The 25,376-nt window shown below is 34.4% G+C and overlaps 1 protein-coding gene across 2 annotated transcripts in view; it reads right to left on the bottom strand.

The window, feature by feature from the left end:
* The window catches only part of BRIP1 (BRCA1 interacting DNA helicase 1), a 186,419-nt gene that overhangs the window by 24,686 nt on the left and 136,357 nt on the right, over positions 1–25,376 (bottom strand). For both annotated transcript variants that reach the window (XM_008541212.2, XM_070562357.1), the window contains exons 15-16: positions 23,473–23,632; positions 22,082–22,203 (exon numbers count right to left, since the gene is read on the bottom strand). In XM_008541212.2, coding sequence (XP_008539434.2) covers positions 22,082–22,203; positions 23,473–23,632 — 282 coding nt within the window. The remainder of the gene's footprint in view (positions 1–22,081; positions 22,204–23,472; positions 23,633–25,376) is intronic.

Below are 25,376 nucleotides of genomic sequence, written 5' to 3'. Positions count from 1 at the left end.
AAATTATAAGACATTGATGAGAGAAATTGAAGAAACACAACAAATGGAAAGATCCTATGTTTAAGGATTAAAAGAATTAGAATTGCTAGACGTGACTGACGGAATCAAAGCAATCCTTATCAAAATCAAAATATCACTTTTTAAAGAAACAGAAAAAACAATCCTAAAATTTGTACCACAAAAGACACCAAAGAGCCAAAGCAATATTGAGAAAGAAGAACAAGGCTGGAGAGAATAGACTTCCTGATTTCAAACTGTATTACAAAACTTTAGCAATCAAAACAGCATGGTATTGGCATAAAATCAGACACAAAGGCCTAAGAAACAGAATAGAGTCCACAAATAAACCCAAGCATATATGGTTAATTTTTGACAAAAGCACCAAGAACACAAAATGGGGAAAGGATAGTCTCTTCAGCAAATGGTGGTGGGAAAACTGGATATCCACAGGCAAAATAATAAAATTGGATCCTTAGCTTACAATATACATAAAAATCAACTCAAAACGAATTAAAGACTTAAATGTATGATCTGAGACTGTAAAACTCCTAGAAGAAAACAGGGAAAAGCTCCTTGACATTAGTCTTGGCAATGATTTTTTGGATATGACACAAAAAGCACAGGCAACAAAAGTAAAAATAAACAAGTAGTATTTCATCCACCTAAAAAACTTCTGTACAGCAAAAGAAACAATCAACAAAATGAAAAGACAACCTATGGGATGGGAGAAAATATTTGCAAACCATATATCTGATAAGATGTTTATATCCAAAATATACAGGGAGGGAAGAGGATGAAAGGGGTAATAGGGCACGTGTGTATGGTGACAGATGGTAATTAGTCTTTGGGTGGTGAACATGATGCAGTCTACACAGAAATTGAAAGATAATGATGTACACCTGAAATTTATGCAGTGTTATAAACCAATGTTACCTCAACAAAAAAAAGGAACTCATACAACTAATAATTACAAAACGAGAAGAGCTTGAATAGACCTTTTCCCAAAGAAGACATACAAATGCCTAAGGGGTATATGAAAAGGTGTTTAACCTCACTACTCATCAGAGAAATGCAAATTAAAACCACAGTGAGATATTACTTCACATCTATTAGAGTGGCTATTATCAAAAAGATAAGAGATAACAAGTGTTGGCAAGGGTGTGAAGTAAAGGGAACCCTTTTATTACACTGTTGGTGGGGATGTAAATTGCTACAGCCATTATGGAAAACAGAATGGAGGTTCCTCAAAGAATTAAAAATAGAACTACCATATAATCCAGCAATCTCATTTCTGGGTATATATCCAAAAGAAATGAAATCACTATCTCAAAGACACGTGTGCACTCATGTTCACTGCAGCATTACTCATATAGCCAAGATATAAAAAAACCTAAGTGTCCATTGACAAATGAATGAAGAAAATGTAATATAGAGAGAGAATGGAATATTACTCAGTCATAAAAAGAAGGAAATCCGGCCATTTGCAACAACATGGACAAACCTGGACGACATTATAGTAAGTGAAATAGCCAGACACAGAGAGAAATACAGCCATGCTCTCACTTAGATGTGGAATCTAAAAAAGAAGAACTCATTGAATCTGAGAGTAGAATGGTGCCTGACAGTGGTTGGGGGATGGAGGAAATGGGGAGATGCTGGTCAAAGAGTACGAACCTTCAGTTACAAGATGAATAGTTCTGGGAATCAAAAGTACAGTATGGTGACTATACTCAATAATAATGTATTGTATACTTGAAATTTGCTAAGACAGTGGGCCTTAAGTGTTCTCACCACAAACTCAAAAAACGATAACTATGTGAGGTGATAGATTTATTAATTAACCTGACTGTGGCAATTTTACAATGCATATTGTCATCACATTTTACATCTTAAATATATACAATTTTTATTTGTTAATTATACCTCAAAAAAAAAAAAAAAAAAAAAGGAGAAAACCAAAGACGTCCATACAGTGCTGTGGTAAACTTTCCACTGGCCTTGAGCCTGATCTTGCAAAGCTGGACCTTTCACATCCTGATAAAAAAATCTTTCAAGGCCCCAAAACACCATAAATAGCATTAAAAGGCAAATGAAAGACTGGAGACAAAGTTTCATCATCTAATATACAATGAGCTCATACATAATCAGTAACACAGTCTGAACGACCTAAGAGAAAAATGAGTAATGTCTATGAGAAAGCAAGTCATCAAAGATGAATGACAAGTGGCTGATAACCCACATGAAAAAATGCTTAACTTTACTAGTAAACCAAGAAATGCAAATTTCACAATTCCCTTATTTTTATTTGTAGAATAATGACAAATATTTATCAAATGTGTTTATATTTTCCCACAAGTAGAGATAGATAATATGTACAAGGATATTCATTGCATCTTTGTTTGTATTGAAGAAAAATAAGAAAGAACCTAAACATCCATCAAGTGGATCAATTAAATACATTATATTTGTTCTGACATAAATACTGGGTTACCAAGTGAAAAGAAATAGACTTACATGTTTTGACATGGAAATTTAGCCAAGATATATTTTTTTAAATAAAAAAATTAAGTAAGATACACATATGCAGCCAAGTGTCATGCAAGGATTAAGGACCACAATTTAGAGCATTGCTAATTCTAAACCAGCCCCCAAAAAGACTTACACCAAACCCTAACAAGAACCACAGGGGAAAGAGAGTTTAAAGATTGTGTACTTTGAGCTTTTCAGATAACAAACTGTCAAATCATGCCCCTACAAGTTCAAGATGATCAGCTACTAACTGAACTGCTTACAAAAACAAAAAAAATCAATATTCTTCAGAGAATGATAAAAGAATCCAGAATCTCTATGATGTACTATCCATTATGTTCAGTATACAATAAAAATTACTAGAAAAATATGATCCATAATCAGGGGACAAAAAGGCAGTCAATACAAACCAATCTAGAAAGGGCCTAGTTGTTGGAATTAGCAGACAAAGATTTTAAAGTAGGTCTTATAAATATATTTAAATAATTTAAAAACATATGGTTTAATGAATAAAGTTTGAGGAATCTCAGCAGAGAAGTGGAAACTATAAAAAAAAACCCAAATAGAAGTTCTACACCTGAAAAATACAGTACCTGAAATAAAAATTCATTGGATGGGTTTAACAGCAGATTGGAGAAGGCAGAAGAATTAATAAATCTTAAAACAGATCAATAGAAGCAATGAAACATCAATTAGAACAAGGTAACTTCAAACACACCAAAGATATTGGTGTAAAAGAATCAAAGTATATGAAAGCAGTCAGTAATGATCTAAACAAATTTAAAATTCAGAGTTGAAACAATACTAATGCATTTGAGACAATATTTAGTGCCTCAATGGCTCCACTATTAAAGCATATCAAGAATCTTACTTTTTCTAGTAATTGAATCTACATTCACTTTCTATCTAGGTACTAATACCCAGAGACTATTAAATTAAACTTCTACTTCTGTGCTGGAAAAGAAATCATAATAAGTTTTGCTATCTAGTCATTGAATTTGATATTTATAATCATATCCCTTTTCAAAGAGACTCAGAATTAATTATAGGGCATAAAAGTACATTCTTATTAAAAGCAGTGTCACACACAATCAAGCTTTGATTACAGTGTATAGAAGTAAGAGGAGTTGAGGAATGAGGACATGCTATGAATTTGGTGCAAGAGTAATGAGGGCCTTACTGGAAAGGCAAAGGGGATGGAAAACAGACCCAGTTTGTAACATGTTGTGGAGCTACAGAACTTAAGTACAAAGTAGATGTGGGGCTTATTAAAGAGGGAAAAGTCAAAAATGACTCCAAAGTTTCCAGCCACTGAGAGAAGCAATCCAGTAATCCACTGAGAGAAGACAAGAAGGGAAGTATGTTTAAGGAAGAAGATAAACTTGGCTTAATCAACGTTAAAGAAATAATTTCTAAATCAAGAACAGAAATTGATAATGAATTAGCTAAACAAAAAGTCAAAATTGGAAAAAGTTGGGAGCCAAAAAGCTTACTAATAATAAATGATAATAACATCTATTGAGTTCCTATAAACACTCCACGCACAGTGCAGTGCTTAGCAGGTATTATCTCACTAAATCCTCACAACAATCTTAAGAGGTAGATATTATTACCCCATTTTAGAAATTAGAAAAATAAGGTTTAAAAGATTAAGTAATGTGTTGAAGACCACCCAGCCTGTAAGCTATCTCCAGAGCTTGCTCTCTTAAGAATGAAAACTCTAGAGTCAAGACACTATATAGCTTCTCTGAGTGATCTTAGGTAAGTCAATTCTGTTGTGACTTATTTTTTCTATTTAAAAATGGAATAATTAAGAAAATCTAATCAAAAAAATTAAAAATAGTTCTTAAATTCAATGACAGCAATTTATTCACCTATAACAAACTGCTAGTTTTGGAAGCTCACAGAAATTGACTTCAGTTCTTAGCAAGTAGTTAATCCAGTGTGAAACAGCAGGAATTACTCTCTTCAACTCAGTCAGTTTTTAAAGATCCCCCATGTAGTATTCCTGGGTAAATATATCAAACAGCATATTTTTGTAGCACAAGCCTAATTAAAGGTACAAAGTTATTTTCTTGGAAAACGTTTGGACTTTCAAGATAAATGAACAACTTATAGCTTAAGAAGTTGTAAAACTACTCAAGAGAACACAAAGTCTCTTCAATACAGTCTTGAATACTATTCACCTTTTTAAACAAAAGGACATGCTTTAGGAGAGAAAACAGAAGGGTACACTTCTTACAAGTAGCTTTCAAATTGGTAGGTAAGAAATTTTATTTTATATCCCCCTAAAAGAACCTGTCAAATTACTAACCTAAAACTTTATAACTAGAATATAGAGGTAATCAACTTTCCTTTAAGTGTTGTAGACTATCTTTTTTTAAAGTAATATAAATAGTAAATAATATGGCACTGTAGGAAATATTAGATAATCATATGTAAAAGCAATTTCTGACAGTTCAGCAATATATTATAATATTTACAGACTAGAAAAAAATACCTTAAAAATTCTATCCAACTTGGAAAAATGTACATTTCCTACCTATCTCTTTTATACGTATAGTATTAAAGAAATACTATATTTTTTAACAGTATTTCCCCTCACCTCAAAATTTGGCATTTATCCTGTCAGACACAATAGCTTAAGGGTTTTCAAAATTTCCTACACCATGTTCAAATACTTTATAATGATCACCCTGCCTATGACAACAGTTGCTTTAGGAAGTATTAGTTATAAATGGAATAGAGATAATGTAGCAACTATTAGATTAAATAAACAAAATTATCTCTCCTTGGTCTTTTACTTTTCATTAAAATGAATTAAATTTTATGTATGACTACATTATTTCAATTTCTTCCAAATTTTCAAATACTTTTTACAATTCAAACGGTCTTTAAAACACTACCAATATTTTACCTAGGGAAATTATTTTAGGTGAAAAGTAAAGAAAAAATACTTTTGAAAGTAAATATACATAAAAGTTAACTTTGAAATATTTTTTAGTATATAAACAGATTTTTAAAAATTAATAAAAAACAAAAATTGTCTTTCAGAAAACCTAATTTAATTAGGCAAAACAAAACTAAGGGTTTGGAAAAGGTAGGAAGCCAGTACACCTCATTTTAATGACATCAGAATCTATTTCATTGTACACTTAGGAATTATCAGGCACAAAAATCAATGCTCAATTTAAAATGACATAAAGCATATGTGAAAAAGCCAGTTTCTCCTGCCAGCAAACAGCCTAAATGTTAAGTAAACCAAAGGCTGGAAAGGATTAGTTGAAATGTCAAAAGACAACCTTTTACTTTTACCTGCTCATCCTTGTAAACACATTCTCATCCCTAAGGCATACTTTCCAAACAAACAGTTTCAGTGTGCAGCAGCAAAAGGCCCACGGCAAGCTCTGCCATCTTGTAACTGTCAAAGAGATTAGTCTTTGATCTATTTGGGAGGTCATGTCCACATTCACATTAGCTATACAGTCTAACAACATTATACCTGTTGACCAGTGCTTCTTTAATGCTTAATGAGACAGACATTTTGTATTATGGAAGTTAACTGTGAATGTTTTTTCTAAGTTTTGACAGAAAGTAAACACCATAAACTGAGCTCAAGTGTGGTTTGGAAAGATGATCTTTTAGATCAGTTAACATTACTTTTCAAATACATTTTACAAGGCTTTCCCAAAATAGAAAGCTATATAATTGTACACTCTGGAAGGAGTTTAAAACAACTTGCTCTCCATCCCCAATAAATTAGTGTATGTGTAATTTTGGAGGGGTGTGTGAACAGCAGAGAGAAGGCAAAGTATTTTATCAGAGGTTGCAAACTGAAAGCCCAAAGTTGTGTTTTGTGTGGTTTATTCACTGTAGCTTAAAATAATTTGAACTATTTGCCAACCCTCAACTAGTTCACTCATTTAAAGAATCCGATGAACTCTTGTAGCAGCTTAAGTTTGCAACCCATTGATTCAGACGTTGTATTGATTCACAAAACTTTTTTTCATAATTGGTGTTCAAAGTTCACACAAAATGAAGATCACCCTTAATATGGTAATTTCTAGACAACTGAAAATATCTCTGTGTCAAAAGTTAACCTGATAAGTAGAGATGAGATCCTAAATAGCAAAGATAGATAATCAAGACTGAAGCAGTAATTAGAGAATTATGTAAAAATACTAATGTAGCATTCAAACAGAAGTTATACGGTTTTGGATTCTCATTTTACCACTACATTATCATATATTTGAGGTCAAACAGCAAGTTCCTAAGTCTTCCAATGACGCAGTTTCTTGGAGACAATATAAGTAGTATTCTACTGATAGCAGTAGTATATATAACACAACCAAAAGGATTATACCGTGTATGTCAACAAGAAATTAAGTCACAATTTTGAACATGTGATTATTTTTCAACTTAGTCAAACCCAATACTGTTGGTCTTAAATAGCTCTATACAAAAGTGGCCTGTTATAAGTTTTATAAGTAGCTTCTGAAGAAATAAATCGTGTGATAAATATGAGCTGGAACTATAAAGGCAACTCTTCACTTTACTACTGCCTCATGTGAAAGATGATGGAATTTATCCAATTCATATAAATATATATTATGATTTCAGTAATAAACACCTTCCTAAAAGCAATCAATATAGGTAGAATGTACTTTTTTTCCTCTTATGTGAGCTTGACAACAAAAGTTCAAGCCTTGAAATAAGACTAAGAACAAATAATCAGCTAAATTTAATAATTAAAAATATTAAGAAAACTTTGCCTCAGAAAAATAAACACATTTGTCTAGCAAACACTCAAGAAAAATAGTTTTATCTTTAGCCAAGGTACAGGACCTAAAACATAAATATTTATAGCAAACCAACTCTGGAAGACAGAGACTGTGCATTAGAGACATTTACCACTCCGTATCATTACAGTGTAAACACTTTTATCAGGGTATCACAATATAAATTCCAGTGGTTAGAGTTCTAAACTCAGCATAAGATGCTGTATGTGAAATAATTTAGTTAGATAAAAGGAATATAGCTGGTTTTATTTCATCTGGCATATTTTCAAGATTTCTGAAACACCAAATTAGCCAAATATAGTATATTTTTTTAAATGGGGAAAAAATGGGTTTCTGCCAAGAGTTAAGAAACCAGGCTCCCTTTTAGATTAAAAAAAAAAAAAAAGCATATTAGGAATGGTTTTCAACTGTTACTTACTTTCCTTGTTACATTAGGAATTGACCACAATAATCTACCAAGAAATAAGAATCAAGACATAGTGACATAGTAACAGTAATATAACTTATCTCACATATGCTTTAAGGCTGCTTTGAATAAGATACTTTTTGCAGAGAAATCTATATTAAACTTTGTGTCATAAATTGTCAGTGTTGAAAAAAATAGACTGAAAATTTCAAATATAAGAAAAAGAAGATATTCCTCTCAAATCAGGCATCTCTTGTTCTCAACATATTAAACATATTCTACCTCAACTGGTTATAATAAGTTAGCTACTATCCAGAATAGTTTATTGGTAATTCAGTAACATTTAAACAATCCTGAATAAATGCTTTAGAAAAAATGCAAAAACTCTGTCAGTATGGAACATTAGATCTCAGGGGGTCTTTTCATTATGAAAATAATTTGTCAAGATAAGTGCCCAGGAAAAAAAGCAGAAATTAATATTTTCTATTAAAAGAAAAAAATACAGTTAGTACTTTAAGACACGCAAAAACCTTAACTTTAATATGCTTATTCTGTATCGGGCTAACTTAAGAAATTTTTTAAACAGTAATAGGCTTTGTGGCAATTTAATTAAGCTATCCATACTAAAATATTGTCCAGGTAAACCTGAAAAATGCTTAAATGATCATCAAATTATATATATATATTAATGCTATAGTCTGTTGGAGAGAAGGGGGTAAAATGGAAAAAGCACACAGCTTGCAGTCAAGGTTTTGACACAGTTGTTTGACCTTGGACAAGTCACAGTAGCATCATTTAGCTTCTTTCCTCAGTTTTCTCCTTTGGAAATGGAAGAAAGTATTTCTACCAACCTTACCCCATAGAGTTGGTTGATGAAATAAATGACAATGAGCAGGAAACAGGAAAGCATCATATATTAGAGGTAAGTGGGCTGGAGAGTCAGTACTTACATTTCTAAAACATAATGTAGGTTTGGGTGGGCTTTACATTTTGCTATAATATATTGTTGCATGTATATGAAAAAAGCCATAGGACTGACAGAGACGATGTGGGCAATCTAGCCAATGTGGGCCATCTATTTTAGGCTGTTCACCTCAAATCAGCATTTAATACCTGGATCAACTCTCTCTGAAGGTGCTCAACCCAGACTACTGAATATATAGACACATTATTTTAGGTGACTTATGTTTCTTTGGCTTATGGAGTGGTTACGTTTTCATCAATATCAATGAAAACATGTACATTGGCAGGACACAGAGAGAACAGTGTTCAGTTTTCAAACATACCTTTTTCTAAATGACTTCTGCAATTGATCTTAAATTTTCTGAGAAATTATAACTAACTTTAGCACTCTTTAGTAGCCTTCATAATATTTTTTGATCATTTTGCAACCTATGAGCTGTATTTGAAAGCAGAACTATATAAAATGTTAGTGGTATAATCCACAGAATGAGTGCATGATTGGCCCTCTATTAGTCTAAATATTATTTCATTTTTATATCTTACAATCTAGAGCTTCCCTTGTTAAAGTCACATACGAGAGCCAAATAACTATGAATAAACCCTTCTAGCAATAACAACCAACAAAGTGAAATACTATCTTATGTAAGAAAGCAATGTGAGGCTGTAAATGGAAGCCTAGACTCTTAAGGGAATGAGCCAATATTAAAAGGCTTTTTAAGCGGAATGAGTAGTGCTGCATTCAAAAAGTGACAGAGACCTGTACCTACTCCTATATAACCCTGGAAGATGGCAAGATCTTTCATGGAAGAGGTTGTGGATTTGAGAAGATGCAAAACTAAGCATTCTGGCCCTGGGGGGGGGGGGGGTTGCATAAAAGTTTAGTGACCATGGCTGGCATAGAAAGTAGAAGCTAATCCCAGTGAGAGGAGGCTCTGACTCAGATTTCATATGATTAAACACTACGACATTTAAAAACGAACAGGGCAAGAGAAAATGTGCATGAGTATCAGAAAATACTAAAAATATACTTAAAATTCTTTTTATCTCCACAGCCCATCACATGAATTATGATACTTTTGCCATCTAGATGTTTCTTATTAAATCCAAACTTATTTTTCAAACCTAGTACATGTTTGATTTTTATTAAAAATTATTACTTTCTACCTTTACAATATTATTGTTCAGAATAGTTGCTTCAGAGCTTCTCAAATGTAAATGTGTGAGTGTGGGAATAAGTCATATAGGATCATAGCACTTTAAATCTCATACTTTATCTTAAAAAGTAAAGAAGACTTTTGGTTTCAGGAAGGCAAAAAAAAGTCATTTCCTTTTTCTTTGCCTCTCAAAAACTGCCCCAAAATTAAAAGACAAATGAGAAAGAGAAATACAGTCTCCATCTTCAATTAAACTAAGAGACATCTGTTACTTCAAACTCCAAAATATGAATGTGAAAAGCAGATGGACAAATGGTAAATGACTAAGTAGAGGCAAAAGTTATAACCAAAGTACCCACTACTACCTATGGGAAATACGCCAGTTAGGCCAGCAGGAGTCCAGAAAGACTCAGGAAATGGATGCACAGGGACAATGTTGGAGGATGTGTACCACAAAGATGAAACAGTAAACAAGAAACAGGAGCACGACCTGAGACCCAGGAAACTTGGAATCCAATGGAGAAAATAGGCAAATCAAATCCCTAGGATGACAGCAAAGGGAAATCTCAGGACAGTGGCAGTTAAGTGGGCTTAAAGAGCATCTTAGTCCTGACTGAAGTAGGAGATCAGGAAGCTCCAGAGGGGATGTCTTCAGGATTTGGAAAAAAAGAACTAACCTGTTATGTGACAGGTCTGATAGGAAAATTGCATTGAGAGGTGCTGCACAGATTTATCAAAGGGTGACAGAAAATTTATTTAAAGATCTTTTAAAAAGAAAAGAGGGGAGGAGAGTATTATTAATGCCAAGAAAAATAAAAGAGTTCAAGAAAGAAAGGAAATCATTTGACTACAGTGAACATGTGACTACAGTGATAATGCGAATATTGATTATGAATTTTAATAAAAAATTGCGAAATAACTATATTGCAGGATAAAAGAAGGGAAAGGTGAAGTAAATAAGCTAAAATTCTTATCTCATATAGGAAGTAAATAGTGAATGTCTAAAATTGATTAAATAAAGATAAAATATGGAGGTAAATACCAGAAGAAATAGCTAAAACCAGTGAAAGTCACTTCCTCTCAGAAGCAGGGGCTAGGAGTGGAGTAGAAGCCAAAAGGCTGTTAACCTAAGAGTCATCAACTATATTTACTATAAAATCAGGTGTTAGTAACAGCATTATTGGACTTTTTTCAACTTGATAAAAAAGTAATCAAAAAACAAATGCAGATGATTTTATGTTCATTTTAGTGTATGACATACACTTGTACATCTTACTATATAAAGCAATGGTGCTCAACAAAGAGTGATTTCACCTATCAGAAGATATTAGTAATGTATGGAGACATTTTTGGTTGTCATGACTGGCAGAGGGAAGAAGGGTTTGCTACTGGCATCTATAGGTAAAAGCCAGAGATACTGCCAAACATACTGCAATGCACAGGACATTGCTCACAACAAAGAATTATCCTGCCCAAAATGTCATTAGTGCCAAGCTTGAGAAACCTTGCTATATGGTAATCTTAAGCAACAAATCTGGTAATTTTGCTGCAATAGTAACTGTGTAGCTTATTATACTCCCTGGCGCACTGGGGCTATTTGTCGCCCAGTTAGAAAGCATAAACTGAACTCATTCCCAAGCTATCAAACCCTTAACTGCAGTGAAAAACAGGAAAGACTCATGTTGAAAACACTGAACAGAGATGCCTACTACAGCTTATGTTATCTGAGACCTCAAAGCTTAATAGTTGGAAAAAAGTCATGACACACTCACCTGAAGACCACCTACTTATCTGCCCCCGTAGGATTTAAGAAGATCTAATAGACTAAAATCCACTACAAACAAAATTCTATTCTGAGGAAAAAAAATTAAAGTTATTTTCAGAGAAGTTAAAAAATAATTCCAGGTGCCAGCCTGGTGGTGCAGTGGTTAAGTTCGCACACTCTGCTTCAGCAGCCTGGGGTTCGCTGGTTCGGATCCCAGGTGCAGACCTACGCACTGCTTATCAAGCCGTGCTGAGGCAGGCGTCCCACATATAAAGTAGAGGAAGATGGGCATGGATGTTAACTCAGGGCTAATCTTTCTCAGCAAAAAAAAAAAAAAGGAAATAAAAACCAAACAAAAAACAATACCACCACTTCCCTTGAGGTAGTGCTGCTGATTATGCTCTGTGCCAACAGAAGTAGTTAAGTGTCAATCAACCATACAAGTTCCCAGGTTGATAATTTCACTTTTAAAGCCTTCAACCTACTATGAGAGAAAAGCAAAATACAAAGGTCAACAAAGTTCTTGTCAAAAACAAGATGAACACAAGAAAATAAGTTCAGAATCTTTCAAAAAACAAAAGTCTCTATTTCTTTTATTAATTATTCAAAGTTTAACCTGTAGGTATATTCAGGCATGGCTTTTTTCTTAAGGAAATACAATGACATGAGTATTGGGAGAAAAAGAAAGATAAAGGCTATCAACCAAACTTGCTTAAAATTTTTTGATTTTAAGAGTTTCCTCCCCTGATCCCAAAACATTCCTATAAGAAATACAGGAAGGGCCTGGCCTGGTAGTGTAGTAGTTAAGTTCACATGTTCCTCTTTGGTGGTCCAGGGTTCATGGGTTCGTATCCCAGGCGCAGACCTACACACCGCTCAACAAGCTATGCTGTGGCAGTGTCCCCCACACAAAAAACAGAGGAAGATTAGCACAGATGTTAGCTCAGTGACAGTCTTCCTCAAGAGAAGATTGGCAACACATGTTAGCTCAGGGCCAATCTTCCTCACCAAATTAAAAAAAGAGAGAGAGAGAGAGAAAAAAGAAATATGGGAAAACTCTTTAAAAAATTAAAAATTAAAAATACCTGAGCAATTCATCCATTTATTTTGTATTTTTATGTTTGTTTGTTTTTAGGAGGGATGGTTATCTCATTTTTCACTGTCCAAGGCAAATTACAAGTTGTCAACCTAGATGGCATACTTAGATTTAAACTAAATTTTAATTTTGGAATTTCAAGATATACTTAAACCAGCTTAATAATACTTTTGGCCAAACTATCTTTAAAAAAAAGTGTTCTGAGGAGGAAAAACGGTGTAAGTAACTGAGGATAAACACACACTAGACCATCAGAGGTGACAAGGTTTTTCTTCCATATCTGTGATTTGGCCTAAGCGTTTCCAACAGTTCCAACAGCAAGTTGCTGGACCCCTAAATGTTAGAGTTTAGTATTATTGCCCTTTAAGTTATATACACAGCCGTTTCCCCTGGTAACCATATGTTATTATCGGGGCTAGATCCAGGTGGGTTCCTGTATCAGATGCTACACTATAACCAGAATTCCATCATACTCTGACCTCAGGCTCAATTCCTGGATCTGGTTTCCCAAAGCTTAGAATAAAGTCTCAAATCCTTAAAATGGCATACAGGGCCCTAAATGATTTGGCTCCTCAATACCTCTCCTAGCCTCTATTCACGTGCCATTTTCCCCAACTCACTCTCTACCTCAGCTTCTTTCAATTCCTGGAACTGCTATCCTCTTTCGCACCTTAGGGCCTTAGCATATGCTGTTCCCTCTGCTGAGAATACTTTTATCCATTCTGTTCACCTATATACTCCTAGCTTTCTTTCCTGTGTCAGCTTAAATATCACTTCCCCAGGAAGTCTTTCTTTACCCCACAAGACTAGGTCAGGATCCTGTTACATTCTCATAGTTCCTGTGACTTTTTCTTACAGCCTTCATCAAAAACTGTAATTAATTGTTTCTTTATTACTTTAATGTCAATATTCCTCACTAAACTGTAAGTTCCATAAGACAAGGGGCTATAATCTGTGTAATGTACCACTACGTCACTGAGGTCTATTAAAGTACTTGGTACTCTAGCCAGATATTCAAAAAATGGTTGTTTCATTATTCTGAATAGTCTTAATAACCTGAATAGTCTTGTAATCTGGCCATTGATGAGGCCATTCCACTTTATCAAATATAAACATTTTTGAATTTCAGTGTAGGAAAGATTCAAATTTCATCTCTCTGGCTCCTCCATCAATTTTAGGCAATATCTAGATGGTAGGTGAAAGATGTTGCTCAACTTTACTTTCCCTAAGCATCCGAACACCCAGATCCTATCCCACCAAAACATCCTGTTACATATTTCCGTCCTTTACTAAATTATGGACATCATTCACGCAGAAACAGCACCTTGTTCATTTTTGTTCTTACTATATTTAGTACAAATTAGGCCCTTAAAAGTTTGTTAAATGAATGAATAAATGAATGCTAAAACACTGAAGATCATTAACAACTATAAAAGTGATACAAAAAGAATACATAAATCTACTCAAAATTATTAAGAAAGGCTTTTGTGTCTGAAATAAAGTTTGTCTTGATATACTATAACCCCTTGCATTCCTGCCTTCATTCATCTACTCATGAATATTCACACTGTCAAAGCAACAAGAATAATGAAGGAACAACATCATTCTCCTTAAAAAGAAATGTCAGATTTAAGAATTCTAATATTGTCATCATCTAATAATATTTTGACACTTGAAAGTACTGGTTTAATGTACACTCTATTTTATTAATGCTGTTATCCTTTGGGGTAAGCAAAGGATAAAAGACTTTTGCTGAGGTTTATAAAATGCCAAGAATGCATGGAAGCCTATAAATTTAAATGTGTTTGTTATAAAATCAATAACTAATTTAAAAAAACGAAAATAGATGCTTGTTTTTTTCAATCATGAATGTAATTTTTCAGAATTGATTAAAATAATATACTCAAATAGTTCAGTACCTTCAGAGCTAAGAGAAGTTTCCTAAACAAAAAAAGGAATTCATAATGGTTATTTTATGCCAATACTAACATAACTAATCAGATCACCATCTGAATTTTAAATAGTTTCCAAATAAAACCTATTTTGGTAACTCAACATACTATATTACTAAAGAAAAATAACACAAACATCAAATTTATTATTTTTAAATTATTTTAATCATTGTGAGAGCACTTCTGATATTGAATATTTCCATCAGATTCTATTAAACCAATTATACAAATCTAACCATTTGAACATTTTTAAAGTATAATAATTTTTAGCCACAAGCCATGGTTTTATGGATTCTTCCTCAGAGGAGTAAAGGCGCAGTACCCATGAAGGGAGAATATTTCTATATGCTACTAAACTATGCTAAGGAACACAAATAAAACGCAATTTTAAAATCTAAACACTGTACCTTATAATGGCTCACAAATTATGATCAAGCCACCAATTTGAGATGTGGATGCATGAGTTATAAAGTTGACGGCTTTTGTAGTTTTTTGATCATACTATTTAATTAGCCAAAAGATTTGCTTTAGATATCCATCAGAAGGGCAGCCTTGTTATACTGTGACTTAATTACATTAAAAGAAAACAACTTTTCTTTTAGTTATACTTTTCTACCAACATCTAATCACATAAAGGCCTTGGTTCACTCTCCTGCCCCTCAAATACTTTGGTTTACTGAAAAGAAAGTTTCCCTTTTAACTATTGCACTATTAAGTATGTCCTTATAGAATGATCAGAAGCATCTGGGAAAGGTGGAAGTGAAAAAAATTCTCACTGGGAAAGTTAGCTTAATGCTTGCCCTTCAGAGTGGCCCATTATCAACATTTCATAGTGGGTTTCTTTATTTTCAGGTCCCTGAGGTATGTGCAATAAATTATGACTTGAACTAAACAAGTCACACTTGGCTCCAAAATGAAATTTTCCTACCTCTACTTTCTAGTCCCCAAGGTGGGAAGAGGAAATCCTGGTCACAGCCAAAGAAGTCATATTTTTGGCTTTAATATACATTTTCCTGCTTCTCTAAAAGCCAAACTCTGCAACTGAGACTACAAGAGTCTTAAGTTAGTATTTTAAACTGTATTTTAATTTTTACTTCCATAATCTGTCTCAAATTTAAGAAACAATTTTAGTTCATAAAATTAATGTCATTGCTCTGTTTTTCTCTACTCAAATCACTTTTCTAACTCAGACACCAATCTTACCCTTTTAAAATATGAATTCAAATGAAATAGGGAAAATAATGCAGAAATAGATTGTTTCATTTCCATAAGATAGAATATTTCAAGTTTTCATTTATAAATAACTCCTACTTCTTCCTGCATGATAGACTCAGTATTAACGTGAAAGAAAACTATAAAGTCCTAATTTGTGGTCCAGTAATTTGAAGCATTGTTTTAGTTTTGGAAGACCTATTTATGGAAATCATTTAGTTCATCATCTCATTTTGCAGAAAACAAGAATATGGCAGACATACCCTAAGGTGACTCTCAGAGAGTCCTGTCTTGTATAATCCTCTCACCTTGAGTGTGAGCAGAACCTGTGACTTGCTTCTAGCCAATAGAATATGGCAAGGGCGATGGGATAGTCACTCCTTCGATTAGGTTATATTATAACGCAAAAGGTTTGGGGAAGTTACTCTCGTGATTATGTGAAGTTATATGACTCCATCTTAGCAGACTGGAGCTAGAGAGTATCTTGTGGGCCTTGAAGAAGTAAGCTGCCATGCTGTGAGACAGCCTATGAGGAGGCCACACGGCAAGGAACTCTGAGTAGCCTACAGGAGATGACAGGAGCCCCTGGCTGGATCAGTCCTATAACCATAAAGAACTGAATTCTGCCAACGTCTTGAATGAGCTTGGAAGAAGACTCCAAGATCCAGATGAGAATGCAGCCCAGCCAACACCTTGATTGCAGCCTTGTGGAACCCTCAGGAGAGGACCCAGCTAAGCCATGCCCAGACTCCTGACTCATAGAAACTGTGACATAAGAAATGTGTCTTGTTTTGAGTGACCACGTTTGTGGTAATCTGTAACACAGCAAGAGAAAACTAACATAAAGAGTGACAGCCAGTATAATCAATATAAGATACCTCCTCCATTTATTAGGTTCTTCTATGGATTAGAGTATAATACTATTGGGATTAAGCATCCCCTTCTATAACTTCTTTAATGGTTTATGATTGTAACAGCACACTGTATTGCCTCATTATAAGTCATATTAACATTTACTACTGTCCTATTCATTATAATCTAATAATGATTACTATCATTATCATGCCTAATTAAAGTATCTAGGAATGGAGGGTTTTTGTTGTTTTTAATAACAATGTCAAGTAAAACAAACAACAAAACCAAACACTATTTTAGTAACTTATACTAAATATAAATGTATTAAATGTATATTTAACCTTTAGTTTTACTTTAATTTTAATTTAATTACTATATTAAACATACATTTAATACTTACACATGATATATTTAAATATAAGTACATATATTTAAGATAAATATAAATATATTAAACATATTTAATCATTAATTAAAACAACATTTATTGAACACTCGCTATATTCCAAGGCAATATTTTAATTATAGAGATACAAAGATGTTTAAGAAATTGTCCTAATCCTCGAGTTACACTATCTAACAGATTATAAAATGTATTTATAAACACTAAAATATAATGAAGGCAGTGTAGTATGTGTTTTAGGAAGTAATAAAGGACACTGGTGAAGATAACTATGTAGGTAAATACAAAAGCCAGTATTATTGTATTTTGTAACTCTTCTTTTTTTCCTATATGGTTTAAAAGGCAAATGCATAAAACAATAATTATAAATTATGTTAATGGGCACACAATGTCTAAAGATGTAATTTATGACAATAACAATATAAAAGGGGAGAGACAGAGATTAAGATGTTACTTTTAATCCCTAAGGTAATACTAAGAAAGTATATAAAAACTATACACAAAAGGAAAGAAGAGAATCAAAATAGTACACAACAAAAAATCAACTAAATACAAAAATGGGCGCTAATGAAGGAATTGAAGAACAAACTAAGTCCTTCCTTATTAATAAGAACTAAGTCCTTATTAATTACTTTAAATGTAAATGGATTAAACTTTCCAATTGAAATGCAGAGATTGGCACAATGAATTAAAAACATGATCCAACTATATGATATCCACAAGAGACTCATTTTAGATATAAGGAAGTTAGACTCTTATCTTACATCATATACAAAACTTTACTGAAAATGGATCAAATATCTAAATTTAAGAGCTAAAAGTATGAAGCTCTTTAAAGAAAACATTAGAGTCAAATTTGCACGACCTTGGATTTGGCAAGTTTCCTAAATATGACACACCAAAAGCACAGGCAACAACAACAACAAAATAAAGTGGACTTCATTAAAGTTTCAAACTTTTGTATTTCTTTTATATCCCATAGAAGTGCACAAATAAATATTTTCAATAACTTGTTTAACCATTTATGAATTTTTAGAAATCATTCATAATGGTACTCTGACATTTCAGATATTGATATTTCAGATATTCAGATATTTCAGGTATTGACTGCTATATTCTGGTCATTTCCAAATGATAAAAGGTCTTCTTAATGCTCATCATCATTGATCATTAGGGAAATGCAAATCAAAACTACACTAAGATATCACCTTACACCTGTTAGAATGGCAAAAATATCCAAAACAAAAAGTGACAAATGTTGGAGAGGTTGTGGAGAAAAAAGAACCCTGATACACTGCTGGTGGGAATGCAAACTGGTGCAGCCACTATGGAAAATAGTATGGAGATTTCTCAAAAAATTAAAAATAGAAATATCATATGACCCAGATATCCCACTACTGGGTATCTATCCAAAGAACTTGAAATCAGCAATTCCAAAAGTCCCATGCACTCCTATGTTCATTGCAGCATTATTTATAACAGCCAAGACGTGGAAGCAACCTAAGTGCCCATCAACTGATGACTGGATAAAGAAGATATGGTATGTATATATACAATGGAATGCTTCTCAGCCATAAAAAAAGACAAAATTATCCCATTCACAACAACAAGGATGGTCCTTGAGGGTATCATGTTAAGTGAAAAAAGCCAGATAGAGAAAGACAATCTCTGTATGATTCCATTCATATGTGGAAGTTAAACATGTGGACAAAGAGAACAGATTAGTGGTTACCAGGGGAAAGAGGGGATGGGGGGTGGGCACAAAGGGTGAAGTGGTGCACCTACAACACGACTGACAAACAATAATGTACAACGGAAATTTCACAAGGTTGTAAACTATCATAACCAATAAAAAACTTTTTAAAAATTATAAAAAAGGTGGTCTTAATTATTATAAAAATTGTATACTTAGACTCTTTAAGCTTATAAACATCAGTCTTTTGAATGGATGCCTTACAAATATCCTTTAGCTATGAAAAAAAAACTGCCAAGACTCCTTCTTAGAGTTCTGATTCTAAGCCTTTTGCCATGTGAGATGGGAAATACACACCCCCACCCGCACTGCACCTTACTTGGGCTTGGGCATGTTACACACTTTGGGCAATAGGTTAGTAGACGTGATATAAGAAGGTGTTTGAAAAATGCTTATACAGTCAAGGCTGACATCTTGTAACTCTGCCATTGCAATGATAACATGTTTTAGCTAGTCTGTTGGTCCATGAACAATGAGATACATGTAGAGCAGAGCTGACCCAGTTGAGCCCAACATACATTGGTAAAACCAAAGCAGGGTGACTGAGCCCAGCTGAATCAGCAGAGCTGCCCAGCCAAGTCCAGCCTGGATCATCTACTGCCCAGCCACCCCCTACCTCAACACAGACATGTAACCCATAATAAATGACTGTTGTTTTAAGTCACCGAATTTTAGAATTATTTTTTAAACAGGAAGAACTGATCCAGACATATGGCAACGAGAAATACACTTCCCTTATATCTGGTATTGCCAGTAAAGAATTTCCTTCTTTTTTTTTGCTTTTGGCTGAAGAAGATTCACCCTGAGCTAATGTCTGTTGCCAATCTTCTTCTTTTTATATGTGAGTCGCTGCCACAGCATGACTACTGACAGATGGGTGGTGTAGGTCCAAACCATGGTTGCCAAAGCAAAGTGCACCAAACTTAACCACTAAGCCAACGGGCTGGCCCAAAGAATTTCCCTCTTTATCTGTTTCTTGTCCCTGTGGCTTGGACTACTCTTGGGTCTACCCTACTTGCCTTTTTCAGGAACCACCAAGGAAACTCCTTTAGAACCACCCCCCTCCTCCCCACCCAGACCCCACTGAAGCTTCTGTTATTTTGCTGTTTTATACAACTAGAGCCATCAGGATTCAGCAGAACTATGACAAGCAGGACCATTACAGAGGAATGTCAGAGCAGGTCACCAGGTCTCTTTTCTGGTATGACAGACTGAGAAGAAGTTATCCTGATGAAAGAAAGCATTAAGAACCCAAGATTGGTGCAATACCAATGCCCAGAATCACAGTTGTTGGGAGTGAGAGTAGAGGATATAGAAGGTAAATGTAATTTTTTTTCTTAACAAGTAACATTTTATTTAATTTTAAGAATTTTTCAAAGAATAACATATTACCTGTATTCTTACAATATTTCCTTGAAGCTTGTTTTTTACTAAAACAAACAAATACTCTAGAAAAAGCTAATATGCCTTTTGATAACTACCCCCAATATCATTCTTTTCTCCTTTCAGGATGTAATAACCATTATGAGTTTGAAGTGAATTCTTCCAGGCCTTGTTACTTTGTGAGTGTGATATTTAGTACAACCTACTATTAGCCATAAAGTTGTCTTCTTTTCCAGCTCTCAAGGACTCATATATGGGTCTAAGAAAGAGAGAAGATATAAGTAAAAATTGAAAGAGCTAGTTTTAGGGGGGAAAAATTTATATTTAAGACATTGAAAAAATGAGTGGTAGAAAAGAGGGGGAAAGGTATTCTCTCCACTCTAACAAGCAGTATTAGTGCATATTGGGCCAAAGTAAAACAATAAAATATCAAAAAAGAAATAGTACCACTGCCAATAGCACTGACCTCAGCAACACTCAGCTTTAGTGGAATGCAGCATTAATGCTATCGATGGTGAACACTACAGTTTTCTTGAGTGGATATCAACTGTTTCATCAGTAGCAGTAGTCAGAGGTAGCATTAGCCATTTTAGAATAAGAGCCCTAGGCACTGTCATCAGCACTCTCAATGGTAGCACTGGTGGCTGGAGAAAAGTAGTGGAAGACACTAAAGTTAGTGTGAATGGATTAGATACCCTCTGAGGACTTTCAAAAATTTTGAAGAGGTCCAGAAGTTAAGGAAAAGTAGGGGCTAATCAGAGAAACGCTGTTTATTACTGTTAATATTATGTAATTCACAGTGTCTAATAAACTACTAACAATAAAGAAGATAACTTCCTAAGGAAAGAATTCTTGCTTTGGTATGAGACCCTAAAACGTTGTGCCCCGGGAGGAGGGATATGAATTATACTCAGTGGAATCAGCTAAGTGTTCAAAAAGCCTCAAGTGTTGGTCTCAGATTGCTAGTACCTTCAAATGCCTGTAGGAAGTAAAAATAAAATCCTCCTTGATGGAAGATAACATCACCTTAGGCTTCAAATTATTGCTACAAATAATTTTTCAAATATAATGTTTAGCAAACAATCAGTGATAATGAAGCAAAACTCTTGTTTCTGGCCACGACAAAATAACTGGTTCGGGAATATCCTGCCCACTATAAATAACTGTAAAACTAGACAAAATAGATAAGCAACTTTCAAGGAGTAGACACCAGACAGCATCACACTGTAATCTCGGAGATAAGGAACATCCATTCTGTGAACTTCATGATTCTTAGCTCTCTTTCCTGCCAATAGCGCAGAGCACTGAAGTACAAGCAGAGTACAGCAGTCCTGATGAGCTGAGGTGGAAGAGAGCAGAATTTGAAGCAGCTAAAGTCACTGAAGTCCATAAGGCAGGGCATGGCATTGGACAGAAGGGAGCTAGATAGAGTGAGGGCCCTAGAATTCCCTGAGGGACCCCTGAGAGTCTGTGGCCAAGAGCCTGATAAAACACAAATTGCTGGGCTCTACCTCCGGAGTTTCTGATTCAGTAGGTCTGGATGGAGCCTGAAAATGCATTTCTATCAAGTTTCCAGGTGATACTGATGCTCCTGACTTGGCACCACACTTTAAAAATCACTTTGATTGAGCAAAAGACAGTGTAAGTTAAAAGGAAAAAACCCTATATCTACTAAACCTTTCTCACTCATTTCAAATTACCAAAGCATTAAAATAAAAAGTCTGAGGATACAAGAAAAATGTATAATTAACTTCAGACAAAATCAACAACTTCTGTGATAAATAAAACTTCTTAAGGCTTTGATGGCCTACCTGTAGATCTTTCACATTTGGAAAAGGAATTCCTATTGTTACGACAGCACGAGCATTGTCATCTGAGAAATCCAGACCCTCACTCACTTTACCACGACAAACTGCTACCAGGAGGGCTCCATCTTAAGCAACAGAAAATAAACATTTTTAAAAGCACACTCAAAATTCCCAGAACTGCTTATTTTTGTCAATCTGAAAGATCTGATTATTAAGTTATCACAGTAGTAAATTTAAACGAATCAAAATAAAAAACTGTTAGATAAAGTTTCAAAAGTTCAATGTCTTTAAATAAATAAGGAAAACAAAATTACCTTTAGGTGCAATATGGTAGCAAACCAATTTACAAACTGTGTATCTCCCAGATTACTTACACAGAAAAACCACATCAGAGTAGCAACTTGCACATGAACCAACAGAGCAATTGAGAACCAACTGCTTTATATTTAAAAATCAAAATTGCAGGGGCCGGCCCAGTGGCACAGTGGTTAAGTTTGCACATTCCACTTTGGAGGCCTGAGGTTTGCCAGTTCAGATCCCAGGTGCAAACCTACGCACCACTTGGCAAGCCATGCTGTGGCAGGCGTCCCACATATAAAGTAGAGGAAGATGGGCACGGATGTTAGCTCAGGGCCAGTTTTCCTCAGCAAAAAAGAGGATTGGCAGCAGATGTTAGCTTAGGGCTAACTTCCTCAAAAAAAAAAAAAAATTGAAATTGCAATCATGACCTTTACCACCAGAAGGTAAAGTTCTCAGAATGTTTTAAATAACTCTAATTTGTACTATATACCATCCTGACACAATATGAAATTGAAAAGTATTTAAAACATACAGAACGCTCTGTATAATCTTATCACATAAGGATATTGCCAATTATGTTATAGTAACTTTATGATGTTGCATTGCTTATAAATTGTTACTATCAGCCCTTCCTGTCAAACTTTTTATGGACATTCTCTAACTTTGAAATTGAGCCTTCAGTTATGTTTTGAAAACTAAAGTTTATCTTATGTAATAGAATATAAGCACAAAGTGTATTATTTGCTTCAAAACGTGGGACTCATTTGGCTAGTAAGGAAGATAATTTATGCATACCCTAGACCTGTCTTCTTTCACAAAACATTTTGGGTTGTGTAAGGAAGATTATGGGATGATACCTGAAAGCATGCTTTTTGTTTTAAAGTCAAGTGGCATCCCCAAGTGAAAATATTCATAGAAGAACAACTCCAAATAAAATTATTTTCTTTTCACTCAGGATTATAAAATATAATTTTTCTCTGAAGTGCAAATCATTTTTAAAAAGATAACACAAACAAAATTCTAACACTGACCAACTTCTTATTTTATGGTAAAAAAAATATTTTTTCATTGACCATCAAATAATTTCTGATTACCTTTCTCTCCTTTGTACTTGACTGCATCATAGTACACCTGCAGTAATTCCTCAAAATCAGTTTTTTCTCCTCCCTGTGGTTCTACAATGACTGTCTTCACCAACTCCAGATTATGCCATAATCCAGTGTAGAGCCAACGTTCTTTCAATTTTTCTAACAACTGAAAAAGGGAAAGAAAAAAGTGAATTTTTTATGTGTCCAACTGAACAAACTTACTTTAGTTTATGGAAGACAATGTGACTACAATGTAACTATGGCAAGCGTATTAACTTTTCTGTGTTTTACTTTTCTCATCTATAAAATGAGGAAAACAATAATATGTCATAGAGTTGTTATCGGGTTAAATTCATTAACCAATTTAGATAACTTTGAGTTGATGCCTGGCACATAGTAAGAGCTCAATAAATGTTAGTGGCGGCTGCTGCTGCTGCTGTTACTACTTCAATTATTGCTATCCAGGGGATTTCAAAGCAGAAAAAATGACTTCTGTCAAAGTTAAGAAATTTTAAGTTATCTCTCTAAACCTAAGGTGAAGTTCCTTAATATCCCTAACTGAACATTCTTTAAATGAAGATTCTTTAAAATCATTTTTTTTTTTTTTAAAGATTTTATTTTTTTCCTTTTTCTCCCCAAAGCCCCCCGGTACATAGTTGTGTATTCTTCGTTGTGGGTTCTTCTAGTTGTGGCATGTGGGACGCTGCCTCAGCGTGGTCTGATGAGCAGTGCCATGTCCGCACCCAGGATTCGAACCAACGAAACACTGGGCCGCCTGCAGCGGAGCTCACGAACTTAACCACTCGGCCACGGGGCCAGCCCCTCTTTAAAATCATTTTATGTAGTCTATGGGCAGCTAAGGTGTTTGAAAATTAGATCATGATCATTAAACTGAATCAGGTAAATATATAAACAGAGACCCAGATAGTCAACAAGTAGAAAATACACAGGCACAAAGGGAACATTTACAACAATAACCATGTGGTAGATTACAAAAGGACTTTGAACAAATTTCAAAGAATCTTTATCAGATTAACCATATATTCTAAAAACAATGCAATGTAAAAGTCAATAATACAAAGTTAGTGGAGAAAAAACACAAACATACAAGCTCAACACTAAAAGTTATATATATATATATATATATATATATTTTTTTTTTTTTTTTTTTTTTTGAGGAAGACTGGCCCTGAGCTAACATTCGTGCCCATCTTCCTCTAGCTTATATGTGGGATGCCTGCCGCAGCATGGCTTGCCAAGCAGCGTGTAGTTCTGCACCCAGGATCTGAACTGGCAAATCTCAGGCTGCCCAAGTGGAATGTGCGAACTTCACCGCTGCACCACTGGGTGGGCCCCTAAAGATTATATATATTTTTTCTAATTTAATTTTATTTATTTTTTTATTGAGTTAATGATAGGTTACAATCCTGTGAAATTTCAGCTGTACATTAATGTTTGTCATTCGTGTTGTAGGTGCACCACTTCACCCTTTGTGTCCACCCCCCACCCCACCTTTCCCCTGGTATCCACTAAACTGTTCTTAGTCCACATTTTAAAATTCCTCATATGAGTGGAGTCATACACAGATTATCCTTCTCTAGCTGGCTTATTTCACTTAACATAATTCCCTCAAGGTCCATCCACGTTATTGCAAATGGGATGATTTTGTTCTGTTTTGCAGCTGAGTAGTGTTCCATTGTATATATGTACCACATCTTCTTTATCCATTCATCTGTTGATGGGCACTTAGGTTGCTTCCATGTCTTGGCTGTTGTAAATTAACGCTGCAATGAACATTGGGGTACATAGGACTTTTGGGATTGCTGACTTCAAGCTCTTTGGATAAATACCCAGTAGTGGGATGGCTGGATCGTATGGTAGTTCTATTTTTAATTTTTTGAGGAATCGCC

The sequence above is a fragment of the Equus przewalskii genome, chromosome 10 (genome assembly GCF_037783145.1).
Source record: "Equus przewalskii isolate Varuska chromosome 10, EquPr2, whole genome shotgun sequence".
NCBI classification, from domain to species: domain Eukaryota; kingdom Metazoa; phylum Chordata; class Mammalia; order Perissodactyla; family Equidae; genus Equus; species Equus przewalskii.
This window is presented reverse-complemented; position numbering and strand designations above follow the sequence as displayed.